This window comes from Sus scrofa, chromosome 13, assembly GCF_000003025.6.
Source record: "Sus scrofa isolate TJ Tabasco breed Duroc chromosome 13, Sscrofa11.1, whole genome shotgun sequence".
Taxonomy (NCBI): Eukaryota; Metazoa; Chordata; class Mammalia; order Artiodactyla; family Suidae; genus Sus; species Sus scrofa.
Window position 1 is genome coordinate 150,915,193 of NC_010455.5, and position 19,675 is coordinate 150,934,867.

At 36.7% G+C, this 19,675-nt stretch overlaps 2 protein-coding genes across 12 annotated transcripts in view; one reads left to right on the forward strand and one right to left on the reverse strand.

Moving 5' to 3' along the window:
• DZIP3 (DAZ interacting zinc finger protein 3) overlaps nt 1–18,853 on the reverse strand; it is a 137,388-nt gene extending 118,535 nt beyond the window's left edge. For 3 of the 10 annotated variants that reach the window (XM_021070424.1, XM_021070425.1, XM_021070426.1), the window contains exon 1: nt 18,210–18,853. The gene's annotated coding sequence lies outside the window, so the exon portion shown is untranslated. The remainder of the gene's footprint in view (nt 1–18,209) is intronic. The other 7 variants (XM_021070431.1, XM_021070429.1, XM_021070419.1 and 4 more) reach the window with 5 other exon arrangements.
• Nucleotides 18,873–19,675, forward strand: part of KIAA1524 (KIAA1524 ortholog) — a 32,262-nt gene continuing 31,459 nt past the window's right edge. Inside the window, exon 1 of one of the 2 annotated variants that reach the window (XM_021070432.1) lies at nt 18,873–19,074. In XM_021070432.1, coding sequence (XP_020926091.1) covers nt 18,973–19,074 — 102 coding nt within the window. In that variant the 5' untranslated portion in view covers nt 18,873–18,972. The remainder of the gene's footprint in view (nt 19,075–19,675) is intronic. The other variant, XM_021070433.1, reaches the window with a different exon arrangement.

The window sequence follows — 19,675 nt, forward strand, 5'->3', positions numbered from 1 at the left end:
ATAAATGGAAATCATCCAAACAAATAAATAAAAAGAAAGGAAGGAGAAACATAAAATCAATTGGAAAACAAGGTTAAAATGGCAATAAATACATATCGATCAATAATTAAATGTTAATGGTCTGAATGCTCCAATAAAAAGACACAGAATGGCAGACTGGATAAAAAAGCAAAAACCTACAATTTGCTGTCTATAAGAGACTCACCTTAGGGCAAAGGATACTTACAGATTGAAAGTGAGGGTATGGGAAAAGAAATTTCATGCCAATGGACAAGACAGGAAAGCAAGAGTTGCAATACTTGTATCAGACAAAATAGACTTTAAAATGAAGGCCATCAAGAAAGATAAAGAAGGACACTATTTAATGGTAAAAGGATCCCTTCAAGAATAGGATATTACAATCATCAATAGATATGCCCCTAACATAGGAGCACCCAGATACCCAAGACAAATACTAACAGACATGAAAGGAGAAATTGATGGGAAAACAATAATAGTAGGAGACTTTTAACACTCCACTCACATCAACAGAGAGATCCTCTAGACAGAAAATCAATACAGCAATAGAGATCCTAAATGACACAAAAGAAAATTTAGGCATTTTCAGTCCATTACATGCAAAAAAATCAGAATATACATTTTTCTCAAGTGCACATGGAACATTCTCAAGGATCAGTCACATACTGGGGCACAAAGCTAACCTCAACAAATTTAAGAGCATAGAAATTATTTCAAGTATCTTCTCTGACCAAAATGGCATGAAAGTATGAAAAAAGAGAAATCACAACAGATACTTAAGAAATACAAAAAAACCTAAGAGAATACTATGAACAATTGTATAAAATGGACAACTTTCTAGAGACTTACAGCCTGCCAAAACCGAATCAAGAAGAAATAGATCAACTGAACAGATTGATCATTAGAAATTAAAATGGAATATGTCATAAAACCACTCCCTACAAATAAAAGCCCAAGACCAGATGGCTTCACAGGTGAATTCTACCAAACTTTCAAAAAGGAACTTATACCCATTCTCCTTAAACTTTTCCAAAAGATTGAAGAAGATGGAACACTCCCAAAGACATTCTTTGATGCCACCATCATCCTAATACCAAACCAGACAAAGATACCACCAAAAAAATAAAACTATAGGCCAGTATCTTTGATGAATATAGATGCAAAAATTCTCAACAAAAGTTTAGCCAACCGAATATAACAACATATAAAAAAGATCATACACCACAACCACCAAGTGTGATTCATCCCAGGTTCACAAGGATGGTTCAACATATGTAAATCAATCAACATCATACACCACATTATCAAAAGGAAAGTCAAAAACCACATGATCATCTCAATAGATGCAGAAAAAGCATTTGACAAAGTCCAACATCCATTCATGATAAAAATTCTTACCAAAGTGGGTAGAGGGAGCATATCCTAACATACTAAAGGCCATTTACAACAAACCCACAACAAATGTAATACTCAACGGAGAAAAGATGAATGCCTTCCCACTAAAATCTGGAACAAGACAAGGATGACCACTCTTACCACTGTTATTCAACATAGTACTGGAAGTCCTAGCCACAGCAATCAGACAAACAAAAGAAGTAAAAGGCATCCAAATAGGAAGAGAAGAGGTAAAACTGTCACTCTCTGCAGATGACACGACACTATATATAGAAAACCCTAAGAACACAACCCAGAAACTACTGGAACTGATCAACAAATTCAGCAAAGTAGCAGGATATAAGATTAACATTCAAAAATCAGTCTCATTTCTGTATACTAACAATGAAATATTAGAAAAAGAATACAAAAATAAAATACCTTTTAAAATTGCACCCCCCAAAAATGAGAGAGCTGGGAACAAACCTGACCAAGGAGGTGAAAGACTTATATACTGAGAACTATAAAACATTAATAAGGAAATTAAAGAGGATTCTTGGCCATACTACCCAAAGAAGTCTACAGATTCAGTGCAATCCCTATCAAATTACCCATTACATTTTTCACAGAACTAGAACAAACAATCCAAAAATTTATATGGAACCACAAAAGACCCAGAATTTCCAAAGCAATCCTGAGGAACAAAAACCAAGCAGGAGGCATATCTCTCTTAGACTTCAGGCAATATTACAAAGTCACTGTAATCAAGACAGAGTAGTACTGGTACTAAAACAGATATGCAGACCAATGGAACAAAATAGAAAACCCAGAAATAAACCCAAAACCTACAGACAATTAATCTTCGACAAAGGAGGAAAGAACACACAATGGGAAAAAGACAGTTTTTTCATTAAGTAGTGCTGGAAAACCTGGACAGCTGCATGTAAATCAATGAAGCTGGAACACATCCTCATACCATGCAAAAAAATAAAACTCAAAATGGCTTAAAGACTTAAATATAAGACAAGACACCATCAAACTCCTAGAAGAGAACATAGATATCAATCTTACAAAGGTTTTCTCAGGTCAGTCTCCCAAAGCAACAGAAATAAAGGCAAAAATAAACCAATGGCACCTAATCAAACTGAGAAGATTTTGCACAGCAAAGGAAACCATAAAAAAAAAAAAACCCAAAACCCCAAAATGACAACTTACAGAGTGGGAGAAAATAGTTTCAAATGATGCAACCAACAAGGGCTTAATCTTTAAAATATACAATCAACTTATACAACTCAACAACAAAAAAGTCAACAACCCAATGGAAAAATGGGCAAAAGATCTGAATAGACATTTCTCCAAAGAAGATATACAGATGGTCAACAAGCACATGAAAATATGCTCTACATCCCTGATTATTAGAGAAATGCAAATGAAAACTACTATGAAGTACCACCTGACACCAATCAGAATGGCCATCATTAATAAGTTCACAAATAGCAAATGCTGGAGAGGGTGTGGAGAAAAGGGAACCCTCCTGCACTGTTGGTGGGAATGTAAGCTGGTACAACCACTGTGGAAAACAGTACGGAGGTACATTAGAAAAATATACATAGAACTACCATATGACCCAGCAGTCCCACTCTTGGGCATATACCCAGACAAAACTTTCCTTGAAAAAGACACATACACCCACATGTTCATTATAGCACTATTCACAATAGCCAAGACATGGAAACAACCCAAATGTCCATTGACAGATGACTGGATTAGGAAGATGTGGTATATACACATGATGGAATACTACTCAGCCATAAAAAAGAACAAAGGAATGCCATTTGCATCAACATGGATGGAACTAGAGACTCTCATCCTAAGTGAAGTAAGCCAGAGAAAGACAAATACCGTATGATATCACTTATATCTGGAATCTAATATATGGCACAAATGAACCTTTCCACAGAAAATAAACTCATGGACATAGAGAACAGACTTCTGGTTGCCGAGTGGGAGGGAATGGGATGGACTGGGAATTTGGGATTAATAGATGCAAACTATTGCCTTTGGAATAGATAAGCAATGGGATCCTGCTGTATAGCACTGGGAACTATGTCTGGTCACTTGTGATGGAGCATGATAATGTGAGAAAAAGAATGTATACATGTATGTATGACTGGGTTACCTTGCTGTGCAGTAGAAAATTGACAGAACACTGTAAACCAGATATAATGGAAAAAATAAAAATCATTATAAAAAAAAAAACCTACAGCAAAAAATAAAAAATAAAAAGTATGAGATCAAATTGAGTAAAAAGAAACATTCTAAAACTTGTTCCTACACCATAATAGTCAGTTTGATATATCTCAGGTGTGCATACTTTGGACACACTTGTCGTAGAAAATGACTTCACAGTTTAATTCAGGAAACAGATATATACTCATTTCCTGAACTTGATAATATCTTTTTCTTAAAAGACCAGAAATTTTAAAATTAGATATGGAAAGGACCCTACTCTGCAGAAAGGAAGGTTTCAAGAAATAATTATAACTAAAAATGATTATTGGGAGTTCCCATTGTGGCTCAGTGGACTAAGAACCTGACTAGTATCCATGAGGATGTGGGTTCGATCCTTGGCCTCACTCAGTGAGTTAAGGATCCGACACTGCTGTGAGCTCTGTTGTAGGTTGCAAATGTGGCTCAAATCCAGGGTTGCTATTGCTGTGGTATAGGCCAGCAGCTGCAGCTCCTTTTTGACACCTAGCCTGGGAACTTGCATATGCCACGGGTGTGCCCCCCCCAATAAAAGGATTACTGCACCTTAACTTAAAAGTAAGTCTTTTTCATCTTTAATTATCTACAAAATTAGATTCAGAAACAATGGAGGGGGTGGGATTAAGACAGCAGAGGAGTAAGATAAGGTGCTCACATTCTCCCATAAACACATCAAAATAAAAGCCATCGACATGTAGAACACGTGGCACAGAACATCTACTGAATGTTATCAAAAGAACTTAAACCTCCAAAAAGGCAAGAAACCACGTAACTGGGTAGAACAAAAGGAAAAAAAAAAAAAAAAAAAAAAAAAAGAGAGAGAGCGAGTGAGAACAAAGAGGGGTAAAAAATGGAATCAGGATGGGACCAGCACTCCTGAGAGGGAACTGTGAAAGAGGAAGGAACCAGCACCCAGGGAGGCCATGGCCCAGGAGGGGGAACCTCAAAGCCTTGAAGAAAAGCACAATACCAGTCTGAGGAGAGCCAAGCAGAAAGAGACCCCCACAGACCATAGGAACCACTGCCCTAGGATACCACAGCCTGAGACACTCAGGCGGAGAGTAGGCACTGACACTCAGGCTTCAGAGGTCACTTCTGGGCAGAGGACTAGGATTGGTTGTGTGGAGAGAGCCTGAGGGGCTAGGGAGTGGTGCCTGATGGGCTGGGGAACAAAGTGCCACAGCCAAGGGAGCAGGAGAGGAGGCTTGGGCCTGCAGGAGAAACAAAGCAGCACTGCTGGTTAGGGCAAAAGGAGGAGGGTCAAGAACACTATAGGGACATCTTTCTCTGGTCAAACACAAGCTCTTAGGGGGCGTGGAGACTTGCACAGGCTGCTGGAGGTAGGAGCAAATCACCTCAGTCATCTCAGACTCCAGAAGTAGGTGTGGCATGCCACCACTAGGGGTCCATGAACAGGCACCACTTATGGCCCCAGTCACTTCTGGGGTCACTGCAGAGGAGGGCACTGCAACCAAGCACCACCTGTTGCCCTCACTCCCCTGGGAAGGCACATGCCCCACTGCTGCCACTTCCAAAGTTTCTGGGTGCTGCCTACACCTCCCTGAGGTCACTGCCACTTCCCAGAGCCCTCCAAACAGGAGAAGCCTGAAGCACCTCCCCTCAGATCCTTGTCACTGTCAAGGGCCCAGCAACCAGGCACTGGCTACTAGCCCTGCCCATTGCCTCCATCTTCCAAGAAGCAAGCGCAGACCTTACACCAGCACATGCTCTATCCAGGAGACAACAGCCTGCACACACTGAGTAAAGAGACAGCAATCATCCAAACCAAAAGCAGCCCTCATACAAAAAAAAAAAAAAAGAAATTATGGCTCAAATTTCCAAATCTAAAAAAAAAAAAGGAAGTCCTCACAAACTACCCAGGGGCACTCTCACATGTAAATAGTCCTCCAAAATTACAGTAGTTGTCCCTAAACTCACAGAAAAAGAAAAATATAAGCAAAATGAAGAAACTCAGGAACAATGCCCAGTTAAAAGAACAAGAGAATTTCCTTGAACGAGCAAACAATGAAACAGACCCCTAGAGTCTAATAGAAACCAAGTTTAAAAAGGAGATAGTAAAAATTCTAAGAGAATTAAGAGCAAAAAAATTAGAAAATTCACTTGTAGAGACATGAGCTGAATAAAATGCATTTTAGAGCAGAATGAATAATGTAGAGGAACAAATAAGTGACTTGGAATATAGAATAATGGAAATCACCCAATCAGGACAGCAGACAGAAAACCAAATGAAAAAAACATGGATGCAATATAAGAGATCTATGGGATAATATAAAGTGGGCCCGTCTACATATAATAGGGATTCCAGAAGGTGAAGAAAAAGTAAAGGTGGTTGAAAATATATTTTAAGAAATTATGGCTCAAATTTCCAAATCTAAAGGAAATAGTAATCAAGATACAGGAAGCACAGAGGAACTCAAACAAGTTGAACCAAAGGAGACCCACACCAAGACATAATAAAAATGTCAATAGTTAAAGATTAATAGAGAGGATTCTAAAGGCAGCAAGAGAAGGGGAAAAAAAAGATTTAATTATAAGGGAACCCCCATTAGGCTATTACCTTATTTTTCTGCAGAAACATTACAGGCCAGAAGAGAGTGGTGAGATATACTCGAAGTTCTAAAAAGGAAAGATTTGGAACCTAGAATACTCTACCCAACAAGATTATCATTTACAATAGAAAGAAAAATAAAGAATTTCTGCAACAAACAAAAACTAAAAGAATGTAACAATACTAAACCCATTCTAAAAGAAATACTGAAATGTCTCCTCTAAATTGGAAAGAAGTAAGAAGGTATAATATGGAGGGAAAAACCTATTTGAGCCTTTATGACTATCAGGCTAAAACAAGCAGAAATAGGAAGAGGTTAACATACTTTAAAAACAGGGCAACCACAAATCAAAACAAAAACAACATTCACAAGAACTAAAAAGAAGACACAAGCATAAAATAAAAGCAAATCATCCAAACAAAAAAAGAAAGGAACAAAGGAGAAACATAGAATCAACTGGAAAACAAGGCTTAAGATGGCAATAAATACATATTTATCAAAAATTACCTTAAAAGTCAAAGGACTGAATGCTCCAATCAAAGACATAGAGTGGCAGACAGGATTGAAAAACAAGAGCCTAGAATATGCTGCCTAGTACAGACTCACCTTAGGGCAAAAGGCACAAATAAATGGAAAGTGAGGGGATGGAAAAACATATTTCATGCAAATGGAAGACAGGAAAGCAGGAGTTACATACAATACTCATATCAGACAAAATAGACTTTAAAATAAAAGCCATAAAGATAAAGAAGGACACTATTTAAAGGTAGAAGGATAAATTGAAGAAGAGGATATTACACTTGTCACTATATATGCCTATATTATAGGAGCACCCAAATACATACAACAAATACTAACATATAAAAGGAGAAACTGATAGGAAAACAATAATTGTAGGAGATTTTAACACCCCACTCACATCAATGGACAGATCCTCTAGACAGAAAATCAAAAAGGTAACAGAGGAGTTCCCTTCGTGGCGCAGTGGTTACTGAATCCGACTAGGAACCATGAGGTTGCGGGTTCGGTCCCTGCCCTTGCTCGGTGGGTTAACAATCCGGCGTTGCCGTGAGCTGTGGTGTAGGTTGCAGACGTGGCTCGGATCCCGCGTTGCTGTGGCTCTGGCGTAGGCCAGTGGCTACAGCTCCGATTCAGCCCCTAGCCTGGGAACCTCCATATGCCGCGGGAGCGGCCCAAAGAAATGGCAAAAAGACAAAAAAAAAAAAAAAAAAAAAAAGGTAACAGAGATCCTGAAAGACACAATAGAAAAGTTAGAAATAATAGACATTTTCAGGACATTACATCCCCCAAAAAACCTAGAATATACATTCTTTTCAGGTGCACATGGAACATTCTCTAGTATTGACAACATACTGAGACACAAAATTAACCTCAACAAATTTAAGAGTATAGAAATTAGTTTGAGTATCTTCTCTGCCCACAATGGCATGAAACTATAAATCAATCACAGGAAAAGAAATGGGAAAAAACTGAATACATGGAGGTTAAAACAACATGCTACTAAAAATCCAATGGGACAATGAGGAAGTCAAAAGGGAAATTAAAAAATATCTCAAGACAAATGACAATGAAAACACAACCATTTGAAATCTATGGGATGCCACAAAAGCAGTGCTTAGAGGGAAGTTCACAGTGATATAGGCCTTCCTCAAAAAAGAAATATCTCAAATCAATAACTTATCCTACCACCTAAAAGAATTAGAAAAAGAACAAACAAAACCTAAATTCAGCAGAAGGAATGAAATCATAAAGATTAGAGAGGAAATCAATAAAACAGAGATTCAAAAAAACAATAGAAAAAAAATCAATAAAACCAAGAGTTGGATCTTTTAAAGGATAAACAAAACTGATAAACCTCTGGCCAAAATTACCAAGAAGAAGAGAGAGAGAACCCAATAAACAAAATGAGAAGTGAAAAAGGAGAAATCTCAATGGATACTGCAGAAATATAAAAAACCATCAGAGAATACTACAAACAACTATATGCCAACAAATTTGACAAACTAGAAGAAATGGGCTTTCTAGAGATATATAGCCCACCAAAATTGAATCAAGAAGAAACAGATCATTTGAACAGACCCATTACTAGAAATTGAATATGTAATAAAAACACTCCCTCCAAACAAAAGTCCATGACCAGATGGCTTCACATGTGCATTCTGCAAAACATACAAAGAAGAATTTATACTCATCCTTCTTAAACTTTTTCAAAAGATTGAAGAGGAAGGAACACCCTTAAAGATATTCTAAGAAGCCACAATCACCATAATACCAAAACCAGACAGAGATACTACCAAAAAAGGAAATTATAGGCCAATATATTTGATGAACTTAGATGCCAAAATTCTCTACAAAATTTCAGCCAACCAAATATAAAAGATCATAGACCACAACCAAGTGGGTTTTACCCCAAGTGGGTTTCACAAGGACTATTTAACATATGCAAATCCATCAACATCATATACCACATTAACAAAAGTCAAAATCAATAAGATCATCCCAACAGATGCAGATAAAGCATTGGACAAAACCCAACATGCATTCATGATAAAAATTCTTACTGAGGTGGGTATAGAGGAAACATATCTTAACATAATAAAAGCCATTTATGACAAACCCACAGCCAATATAATACTCAGTGGAGAGAAGCTGAAAGCCTTTCTGCTAAAATCTGGAACAAGACAAGGATGCCACTCTCACCACTTTTATTTAACATAGTATCGGAAGTCCTAGCCACAGCAATCAGACAAACAAAATAAAAAATAAAGTATCCAAATTAGAAGAGAAGAGGCAAAACTGTCACTGTATGCAGATGACTTGACACTATATATAGAAAACCCTAAGGACTCCACACAAAAACTGCTCGAACTGATTAACAAATTCAGCAAAGTGGCAGGATACAAGATTAACAATCAGAAATTGTTTGTATTTCTGTATACTAACAATGAAATATTAGAAAAAGTATACAAAATACAATACCTTTTAAAATTGCACCCCCCAAAATTTAATACCTATGCATAAACCTGACCAAGGAATTGAAAGACTTATATCCTGTGAACTATAAAACATTAATAAAGAAATTAAAGAGGATTCAAAGAAATGGAAAAGTATACCATACTCCTGGATTTGAATAATTAATACTGTTAAAAACGGCTATACTACCCAAAGCAATCTACAGATTTAATGCAATCCCTAACAAAATACTCATGACATTTTTCACAGAACTAGAAAAAACAATCCAAAAATTTATATGGAACCACAAAAGATCCAAAATTGCCAATGCAATACTGAAGGGGCAGGGGAGGGGGGACCGAAAAAACAAGCAAAAAAAGCAAGCACGAGGCATAACTCTCCCAGACTTCAGACTATATTACAAAGCTACAGTAATCAAGACATTGTGGTACTGCTACAAAAACAGACCTATGTAATAAAATAGAAAGCCCAGAAATAAACCCAGACAGTCACAGTCAATTAATCTTCAACAAAGGAGGCAAGAATATAAAATGCGAAAAGGACAGTCTCTTCATCTATTGGTGCTGGGAAAACTGGACAGATGCATGTAAATCAATGGAGCTGGAACATACCCTCACACCATGCACAAAAATAAACTCAAAATGGCTTAAAGACTTAAACATAAGACAAGGCACCTTAAAACTCCTAAAAGAGAATATAGGCAAAACATTCTCTGACATCAACTATGCAAATGTTTTCCTAGGTTAGTCTCCCAAGGCAATAGCAATACAAACAAAAATAAATCAATGGGACCTAATTAAATTTACAGGCTTTTGCACAGCAAAGGAAACCATAAAAAAAAAACAACAACAGCAAAACAAAAAGACAACCTACAGAATGGGAGAAAATAGTTTCAATCAATGCCACCAAGGGCTTAATCTCAAAAATATACAAACAACTCATACAACTCAACAGCAAAAACACCAACAACCCAACTGAAAAATTGGCAAAATACCTGAATAGCATTTCTCTAAAGAAGACATACAGATGGGCAACAGGCATATGAAAAAAATGTTCAACATCACTAATGATTAGAGAAATGTGAATCAAAACTAAAATGAGGTACCACCTCACACTGGTCAGAATGGCTGTCATTACTAAGACTACAAATCACAAATGCTGAAGAGGGTGTCCAGAAAGGGGAAACATCCTGCACTGTTGGTACGTATGTAAAATTGTACAATCACTCTGAAAAACAGTATGGAGTTTCCTTAGAAAACTAAATATTGAACTACCATATGATCCAGCAATCCCACTCCTGGGCATATATCTATACAAAACTTTCATTCGAAAAGATCAATGCATCCGTATGTTCACTGCAGCACTATTCACAATAGCCAAGACATGGAAACAACCTAAATGTCCACTGACAGATAAATGGATTAAGAAGATGTGGTACATATACACAATGGAATACTACTCAGCCATAAAAAAGAACATGATCATGCCATTTGCAGCAACATAAGATTCTCATACTCAATGAAGTCAGAAAGAAAAAGACAGATATCATATAATATCACTTATATGTGGAATCTAAAATATGGCACAGATGAATCTATCTATAGAACAGACATAGACTCGCAAACACAGACAAAAAATTTGTGGCTGTCAAGGGGGAGGGGAAGAGAGTGGGGTGGACTGGGAGTTCAGGGTTAATACATGCAAACTGTTACATTTAGAATGGATAGACAATGAGGTCCTGCTGCAAAGCACAGGGAGCTCTATCTAATCACTTGTGATGGAACATGATGAAAGTTAATATAAGAGAGTGTATATAGATGTATGACTGGGTCAATTTGTTGTACAGCAGAAATTGACAGAACAGTGTAAGTCAACTATAATAAAAAAATTTTAGGAGGTCCCATAATGGTGCAGCGGAAACAAATCCAACTAGGAACCATGAGATTGCGGGTTTGATCCCTGGCCTCGCTCAATGGATTAAGGATCTGGTGTTGCCATGAGCTGTGGTGGTAGGTCGCAGATGAGGCTTGGATCTGGTGTTGCTGTGGCTGTAGTATAGGCCGGCAGCTGCAGCTCCAGTTCGACCCCTAGCCTAGGAACCTCCATATGCCGTGGGTGTGACCCTAAAAGGCAAAAAAAAAAAAAAAAAAAAAAAATTAAAAACAAGATAACATAGATGTTCAAATTATCTGACAAAAACTTTAATTCAACTACTATAAAAATGCTTCAATGAATAGGAATAAACACTTTGGCAACCAAAAGAATAATGGAACATGTTAGTGAATGTAGACAAAAGAAAAAAAATAGGAGTTTCTGACATGGTGCAGTGGGTTATAATCCAGCTTGCCTCTATTGCGGTGCCAGTTTTATCCCCAGCCCAGCACAGTGGGTTAAGGATCCAGTGTTGCTGCAGATGTAGCATAGGTTGCAGCTGCAGCTCAGATTTGATCCCTGGCCCAGAAATTTCCACATGCTGTGGGTGCAGCTGAAAAAGGAAAAAAAGAAAAAATGGAAATTTTATCAGAAAAACAAAAAATAAATGGAAAAAAACCTCAGTGAATGAGACTGATAGCAGTATGAAGATGACAGAGAGGTGTCAATAAAAATTATAGAATCTGGACAAAAGAGGAAAAAATGAGAAATAAATGAACAAACCCTCACAGACTTGTGGGACAAAATCAAATGTTCTAATATTGCTGTCACCAGAGTACCAGAAGAAGAGGGGAAAAGCAATGAAGAAATAATGGCCAGGAACTTCCAAAATGTGGTAAAAAAAAAAAAATTATAAACCCACAAAACAAACTCAGTGAACTCCCCTAAAAAGCCCAAAGAAATCTACAAATATGTAATAATCAAACTGCTAAAACAAACAAAAAAAAACCTGAAGACATAAATAAAAAAATCTTAAAAGCAATCAGAGAAAACAGCAAACTATAAAAGAAAAACTTCTAATGGCTACAGATTTCTTACTGAAAATAATAGAGGTCAGAAGGATGTGGAACAGAATATTAGTGTTCAAAGAAGCAATCATCCCAAAATTCTATATCTACTCAATGAAAACATCCTTACAGAACAAAGGTGATATTTTTTAATGTAGGAAAACTGATGAAATTAATTGTTAGAGGATTGGTAGTAGAAGTACTGCTAAAGGCAGTACTTCAAACAGAAGAGAATTAATTAAAAAAAAAAAAAACTTGGATGATCGAGAATGAAGAAGGAAACTGGTGAATTAGAACCCTCCTACATTGATGGTGAGAATGCAGACTGGTACAGCACCTCTGGAAAACAGTTTAGCAGTTTCCTATAAAATTGAACACACTCATTTTTATGACACAGCAATCCTATTCCTAGGTATTTACCATACAGAAAAGAAAGAAAGCTTATGTTCTCACGAAAACTAGTACACAAATATTAAAGCAGATCTATTTATAATCATCAAAACTAAAAATAAAGCAAATGCTCCTGAAAGATGAATGGACAAGCAAATTATACTTCATCCACACAATGTACTACTGCTCAGCAGTAAAAAGGAATGAACTATTGACATCTGGAACAAAGTGGGTGAATCACAAAAGTATTACACTAACTCAGAAGTTTAAATGCTTTATGATTCTACTACATGACATTCTTGAAAAGACAAAAGAAAGGACAGAGAACAAATAGATCAGTGGTTGGCAAAACTTCTGAGTGGGCAAAAGGGCAATTCTAAAGGGGTACCACAAGGAAGTTTGGGGAGTTGCTGTAACTGTTCTGTATCCTGATTTTGGTGGTGATTATACAAATGTGTCTGTACTTGTGATGTTGAAAGCAACTCAGAATCAAAAGTGATTTTTTTTAATGTTGAAAAAAATATTAAACACTGAAAAAAAAAAGATAGTACTTGGATTTTTGTGAGTTTTTTTAAAGGCAAACTTCATTTTGGGATATGAAATTAGATGTGAAAATGGAGGATAAAACATTTATCCAAATTATCCAAACCCACTGTTCTTAACTGAGAGTTGAAGTCTGAAATATACAGGTGAAAAAAAATGTTTCAAGAGTTGTTTGCAAAGTGAGAAAGTTATTTTTATGGTTTGGCAAATCATTTAGAGATTTTCAGAATCATAACACTTGATAGTTAAGAAATGAAGTGGGAAGAATAGTTGTAAATGGAGAATAATTTTGGTTTACTAAGGTTTTCTGGCTTTGTGATGGTTAACATTTCTGAAAAATGAGAGCTGACATTAATTGTACAGGCTTTGTTTTCTGGTTCTATGTAAAGGGTAAAATCAATTTAGTATTAGTATATATTTGAATTGTTTTAATCATAGTGGGGACATAGTATTAAAGTGACCTCATACCTAGACCTCTGCCAATTTTCTGTCACTGATTTCTCTGTTTGAATCTCTGGAACCTGGGCCAAAGGAATTTTTGTTCACCTGCTATTAAGGCCTACTGAATAATCTCTTACTTTTAACTTGGTTTCATGCCCCTACTAGCATGGAAGTCCCAGAGTCAGGAAATTTTTTTCTTTTGTTAAATCCCTTTGCCATATTCCCAGTGCCTACCATACTAGCTGACATACTTTAAGCACTCAATATTGATTTAAAGAATGAAGTCACCGATCTTTCTGCATCCCTCAAGGCCTCTGAAGGCAAAAGTAAAGAGTAAACTTGTACATAGATTAAGACTTCCTTCTTTGTTGACCTACAGCCCTCCTTCAGAAGTCAAAAGCAGCCCAGATGCTCTAAGTAATATGTATCCCTAGAGACAACCACAGATCAAGATAGGTCCTCTCTCCTCTGGCAACTACTTTTCAGTGTTCTTTGTTGGTGCCTCCACATCTCTCCAACTTCTAAATACTTATGTACTTTGGGACTCAGTCTTTTCTATCCTACTCACCCTATATTATTTAGTCTGGAGGCTTTAAATTTTTATCTTCACACTTGATCTCTCCCTTAACTACAAATAATATATTCAACAGCCCACTCAACATCTCCCAGATGTCTAGCAGACACCTCTCCATAACTGCAACTGAGCTCTAGAGATCTCCCCTTCCCCACAAACAGCTGAAGCAGAGCCTCCATGAAATAAATGTTCATGGTTTTAACCACTGAGTTTTGAGGTGATTTGCTATGCAGCAAATACTGATCAATACTCCATCTTGACTCTGATATTTACTATCCAAATTTCCTTTCTTTTGCTACATAGCACGTACTACTCACATTCATATATTTTACTTGTATATTTTTTTCTATATGTCCCTTTAAAATAAAAGCTCTACTTGGGTAGAAATTCTTTGTCTATTTGATTCACTGCTGTATCCCCAAAACCTAGAAATGTACCTGTCACTCAAGCATTCAGTAAATATATGGTGTGTAAATGAATTAACTAGCACTGTGTCACATCTCTGAAATAATTCCCATATTTAAATATTTAGTATTCTATAAACTCTGCTCTATCAAAAATATAGTTCATTACTTCATTATGATTCATTTAATATGACTTAAACCCTATGACACTGAAAATGTCAAAAATTTACTACTCGACATTGAAGATATGTGCTTAAGTTCTTCCACAAGAAATAAAGGAGCTACACAATCCTTGGGTTGTTAGCTTGTAAGCAAGTTTTGTTTAAATCCCTTAAATGTGTTTCCTGAACTGTAAATATGGAAAAACAGCTCCATCAAATGTATAGACAGCAATAAAAATTTACAAAGAAGAGGGATTTCCTCTTAATCCCTAAGGAATCTGAAAATTAATATTTTGCCTTAAAAACATCATATGCTCTTATACCATTCTATTGCTCTTGAAAAGCACATATTCTGGTTTGCATATTTCCCCAACAAAATCTAAGCTCTTTGAAAAAAACTAGCATTCATTAAATATTTCACAAATGAATAGCATTTAAAAAATATTTACCTGTCTAAAATACTTAAAACATTTTAGTAAAATGCAGATGCTCACTTTCTTACTGTTGGTTGTTTTTGTTTTTTTTATCTTTCTGGCATGAATAATCTTTAATAAAAAATACATAACGGAAATATATTAAGCCTTCAACTTTTTAAAAAACTATAAAAAGAACAAATGAAGGAAAAATATACGTATATGGATGGAATTGTTAAAAATTAAATTAGTGATTCTGAAGAAGAAAAAAAAAAACAAAACCCAAGAATAAAACTAAAGTTGGTTCTTGAAAAGCTGAATAAAATAACACAAATCCTTGGAAAGTCAAACTAAGAAAACAGATATTAGAATGAAAATGGTAATTTAAAATTACAAAGAGGAGATTAAGAGAGTTATTGGAATACTGACACAACTTTACATCAATTAACTTTCAAATTTAGAGAATACGTGAAAAAAAATTTATTGTCAAAGCTAACTCAAGAAAATTATCAGATCCATAACCATATTAAAAATTCAAATATGTCTAAAGATCTACCATGAAATAAGTTATCTAGTTTGATTTTTTAGGCCAGTTGTACACAATCTACAAGGATCAAATGATTCCTTCAAAAATCACCTTTAGGTGATCCTTATTATCCTAGAGCATAGTAAAGAGGATGAAAAACTTTCATTTTTCAAAAGTAGCATACAACCCAAATTCCAAAAGAGAGAATAAAGAAAAAAATATTTTTAAATTCTCACAAACGTAAATATAAAATCCTGAATAAAATATTTGCAGCATAGCAAATATAAGGTTGGCTACTATTACTACTTGTGTGACCTGAGGCAAATTATTTCACCTATTAGTTTTTTCCATCTGTAAAGATCATAAATCTAAAACGACATAATATTAAATAGTTAAGTTCTTAGAACAGTGCTTGGCACATGGTAAATGCTCAATATATGTCAGTCGTTATTATCCCAAGAATAAAAGCAATGTACTCCATTGAATTCTCATTTTAAATGGAAAAATAAGATATATAAATATAAACCTTTGATAATTTTTAGCAGAAATTTTAGCAAATCTTTAAATAAAATATGTATAAAGGGCAATTGCCTAAACATTTTAAAGAATATCTTGTCAATAGCACAAATTATTCTAAGTTTTAAAATACTGGTCCTTCCCATTTAATTCAAGCAGTTTCTCTATCTTCCCTACCACTCAAACTAGAAACTTGGGATCCATTCTTGTTTCATCCCTCTCCTCACTCTTCACACTTGAAATCATTCACTAAGTCCTGCCTATTTCACTTCATACATATTTTTTAAATTTGTCACTTTTTTGTTATCTCCACTTCAATTATCCTGTGGAAAAACTCCAGCAAATTAAATAATTCTCACTATTTCTGGGCTTATCCTCCTCAAAATCATAGCCTGTCCAGCTACCAGAGTAATCAATCTAAAACACAAACCTAAGTAAGTCAGGTCCCAGTTTAGAATAGGACATCACCACTGAATTCAGGATGGAGTCCAAGCTAAATTCTGGACCCAGCTTCATTTGCTCTTCCTTTTCCCCTTCTGGGTCTTAATATAGGACTCCGTTTCCGATATTAGGATACATAAATATCTCTTACTGAAAACTTCAGATCTTCTCATAGCTACCACAGTGGTACATCCTACTAAATTTGCATCAATTTTTCTTGTAGATTTTTTGAGAAAGAAATTATTTTACATCAAAATAAATACAGAAGAGATGCAAAATTTGTGACTGCTCAAGTTAAAATGCAAGATATTAAAGAAAGATGGCATTTGGCAGCAAGCCAGCTTTGACCCCTTTCTCTTAGCTTAAAATGTGGATGGATAATCATGACACACTTGTCATTACCAGTGAAAAGTCTGACACTGCCAAACTGCTATCACCGTATTTGCCAACAAGTTAAGATGTAACTACCACTTGCTGAGAACATAATTATGTCAGACAACTGTTCTAAATTCTTAGTTGGTTAACTCATTTTATAATAGCCTGACATGACTTCATCTCTACTACTCTCATCCCTTCTACTCCAGCCATAGCGGTGTCCTTGCTCTCCCTTATACACACTGCTAGACTCCCATTTCAAGGCCTTTGCCCTTTCTATTCTACCTGGAAATTTTTCCCCTTAGAAAGCATGACTCTCTTCTTCAGCTTCTTGAAGTATTTCCTCAAACTGCTTTCTGCATTCTGACTCCCATTTCCCTTTCTTTTAAACCATTACTTTAGAACGGTTTAAAAGAACCATTCTATGGGTTCTTTATTTTTTTCTCTATCTCTCTTTTCTTATTGTTTATTATTTATTGCTTTTCTTTCCCCTTTCAGAATGTAATGGAAGAAATTTTTTTTTATGACAGTAGGACTTTTATTCACTGAATCTAGTGCCTAAACCCGTGCCTCTAATTATTTACTGAATGAACAATTCCATGAAACAGGTATTACTGTTAGACTTAACTTTATGAAGAAACTGAAGCAATGAGAATTTGCCTACGGTCACACAGTAAAAGGCAGAGCTATAATTTGTAAGCAGACAGCCTGGCTCTATTCCTCACCATAACTGCATGGTCCTTTTAATTTTTGTGGTGAATTCTAGATGTTCTTAGCTATCTAGTATATTTCCTTTACTAGACAGTTCTCTCCCTGACTGGAAGATCTAGCCTACTTTATAAATCAGTACTTGTTTACAGAATGAATGAATGCATAAATACATTAATCACCCAATGATTTATATATATGTCTCAATTATTATTTTAAGGTTTCAGATTTAATTTTTAAATTGTCCACTATAAAAGTAATTCCTGTCTTTAAAAATGTAGTGACGTAAAATAGACTTTAATTGACAAAACATGATTTCTGACAAAGGGTTTAATTAAAAGAACATGTACCCTATCCTTACAATTTCCTCCAAATTAGTTTTTAAGGCTTTATTCAACATTAAGCAAAATGCTCCAGAACCAGCCTGACTCATTTCATCATACACACATGCATACTATTAGCTCTGATGAAAACCCGCAAACAGTGCCATTTTCACAGACACCGAGATTTATAAAACAATCAATCATGCTAGATAAAAAGACACTTTCACTTACAAAAACTGACGCTAATGAGAACACCCTCCGGAGCAATACCTGGCCCAGGAGTCACCTGGAGTAGCCTTCTCGAATAAGTTTGACAACGACTATCATAAGGGCCTGACTAGCTTGCCACAAAATCCGAAAGACCATAGGTTTACCCTGAAAAACAATCCTTAATAGAAGGGTGGACTTCGGAGCGATTTAAAAAAAAAAAAGCACCCTTCCAGGCCGCCTCAAAATCTAGAGCCCAAGATTCTCCTCCTCAGAGCTCCTCACCGTGTCTAGACTAGGGGGAAGCGACCATTTCTCAGGTAGAGGATGATGCACAAAGAAAAAACAGGCCAGCCAGCGCGAAGGCCAAGGAAACAAACGAAAAAAGAGCTCACAGATAAATAGGAAGCCCCTGCGCCCGCCCAACCGCCCCTTCACAGGTGGAGCCGCAATTTCATTTCTCGCGAGAAGTCCTGCCTTCGCGGAATTGCGAACTAAAGCCTCGCGGCTTTTCAGAACAAGGGTCTGAAAGGACAGCCCCCAGCTCGCCTCACCTACTCATAAAATGCCCCGACCCCAACTCTCCTTCCTCCCTCCACCACTGGGCCCCTCCCTCCCTTCTCTTCCTTGATTGCAGTCCTCAGGTTGTCTAGGGACTTCCGGAGCTCGACCGGAACCGGAAGCTTCTGTGACCGAGTGGGTGGGGCCGAAAGTCAAAAAAAAAGCGCGGTGAAGCCGGAGCTGGCAGGGTGGTGGTAATCCCCGAGCGGGACTGTGGAGGGTCCCGATGGACTCCACCGCCTGCTTCAAGTCTTTGCTCCTGACTATCAGTCAGTATAAAGCCGTTAAGTCCGAGGCGAACGCCACCCAGCTTTTGCGGCACTTGGAGGTGAGGGGCTCCGGGATGGAGGACCAGATGGGATTCCTCTAGCCTTAGTTCACTTTGTGGCTGCTATATAGCGGCCTAACCTAGAAAACAAAGGACAGCTACTTGCTCCCTCCACTATTTTTTTTGTGTTGGTAAAGAAGGCAAGTGATTATTAGCTTTGAATTCCCACGGTTATCTATCTACCCTGTCCCAAAGTTCCCCTTTCAGCTGATTGCAGGAAGGAAAGAGTAACTACGGAAAGCCCTAGGAAGAGGGAGGGTGAGACCCAAGGTTGGGGTTTAAGCTGTATTTGGAGGTGTTATCTTTTTCTTTGCCTCTTATTTTGGTTTTTCCATTGTAACAGAGGCTTCTCAGAATGTATCTCTATTCTCAGAGGTGGAGGTGGTGGGGAGTAATGATTATGCCTTGTCACTTGGGCAGTTTACAGTCTGAACCTGTTGCGTGCTTACTGCTTTTATTTGAACTTATGTTGAACTCGAGTTTGAAAATTATTATTTCAGCTTTCTCTGGACTAAGAAGCAATCTCCCTCACTAGTAATTGCTAAAATCTGTTGCTCACAGTTTTTCAGTCCTAAAATGCTGAATTGTCACTTTTTCCTAT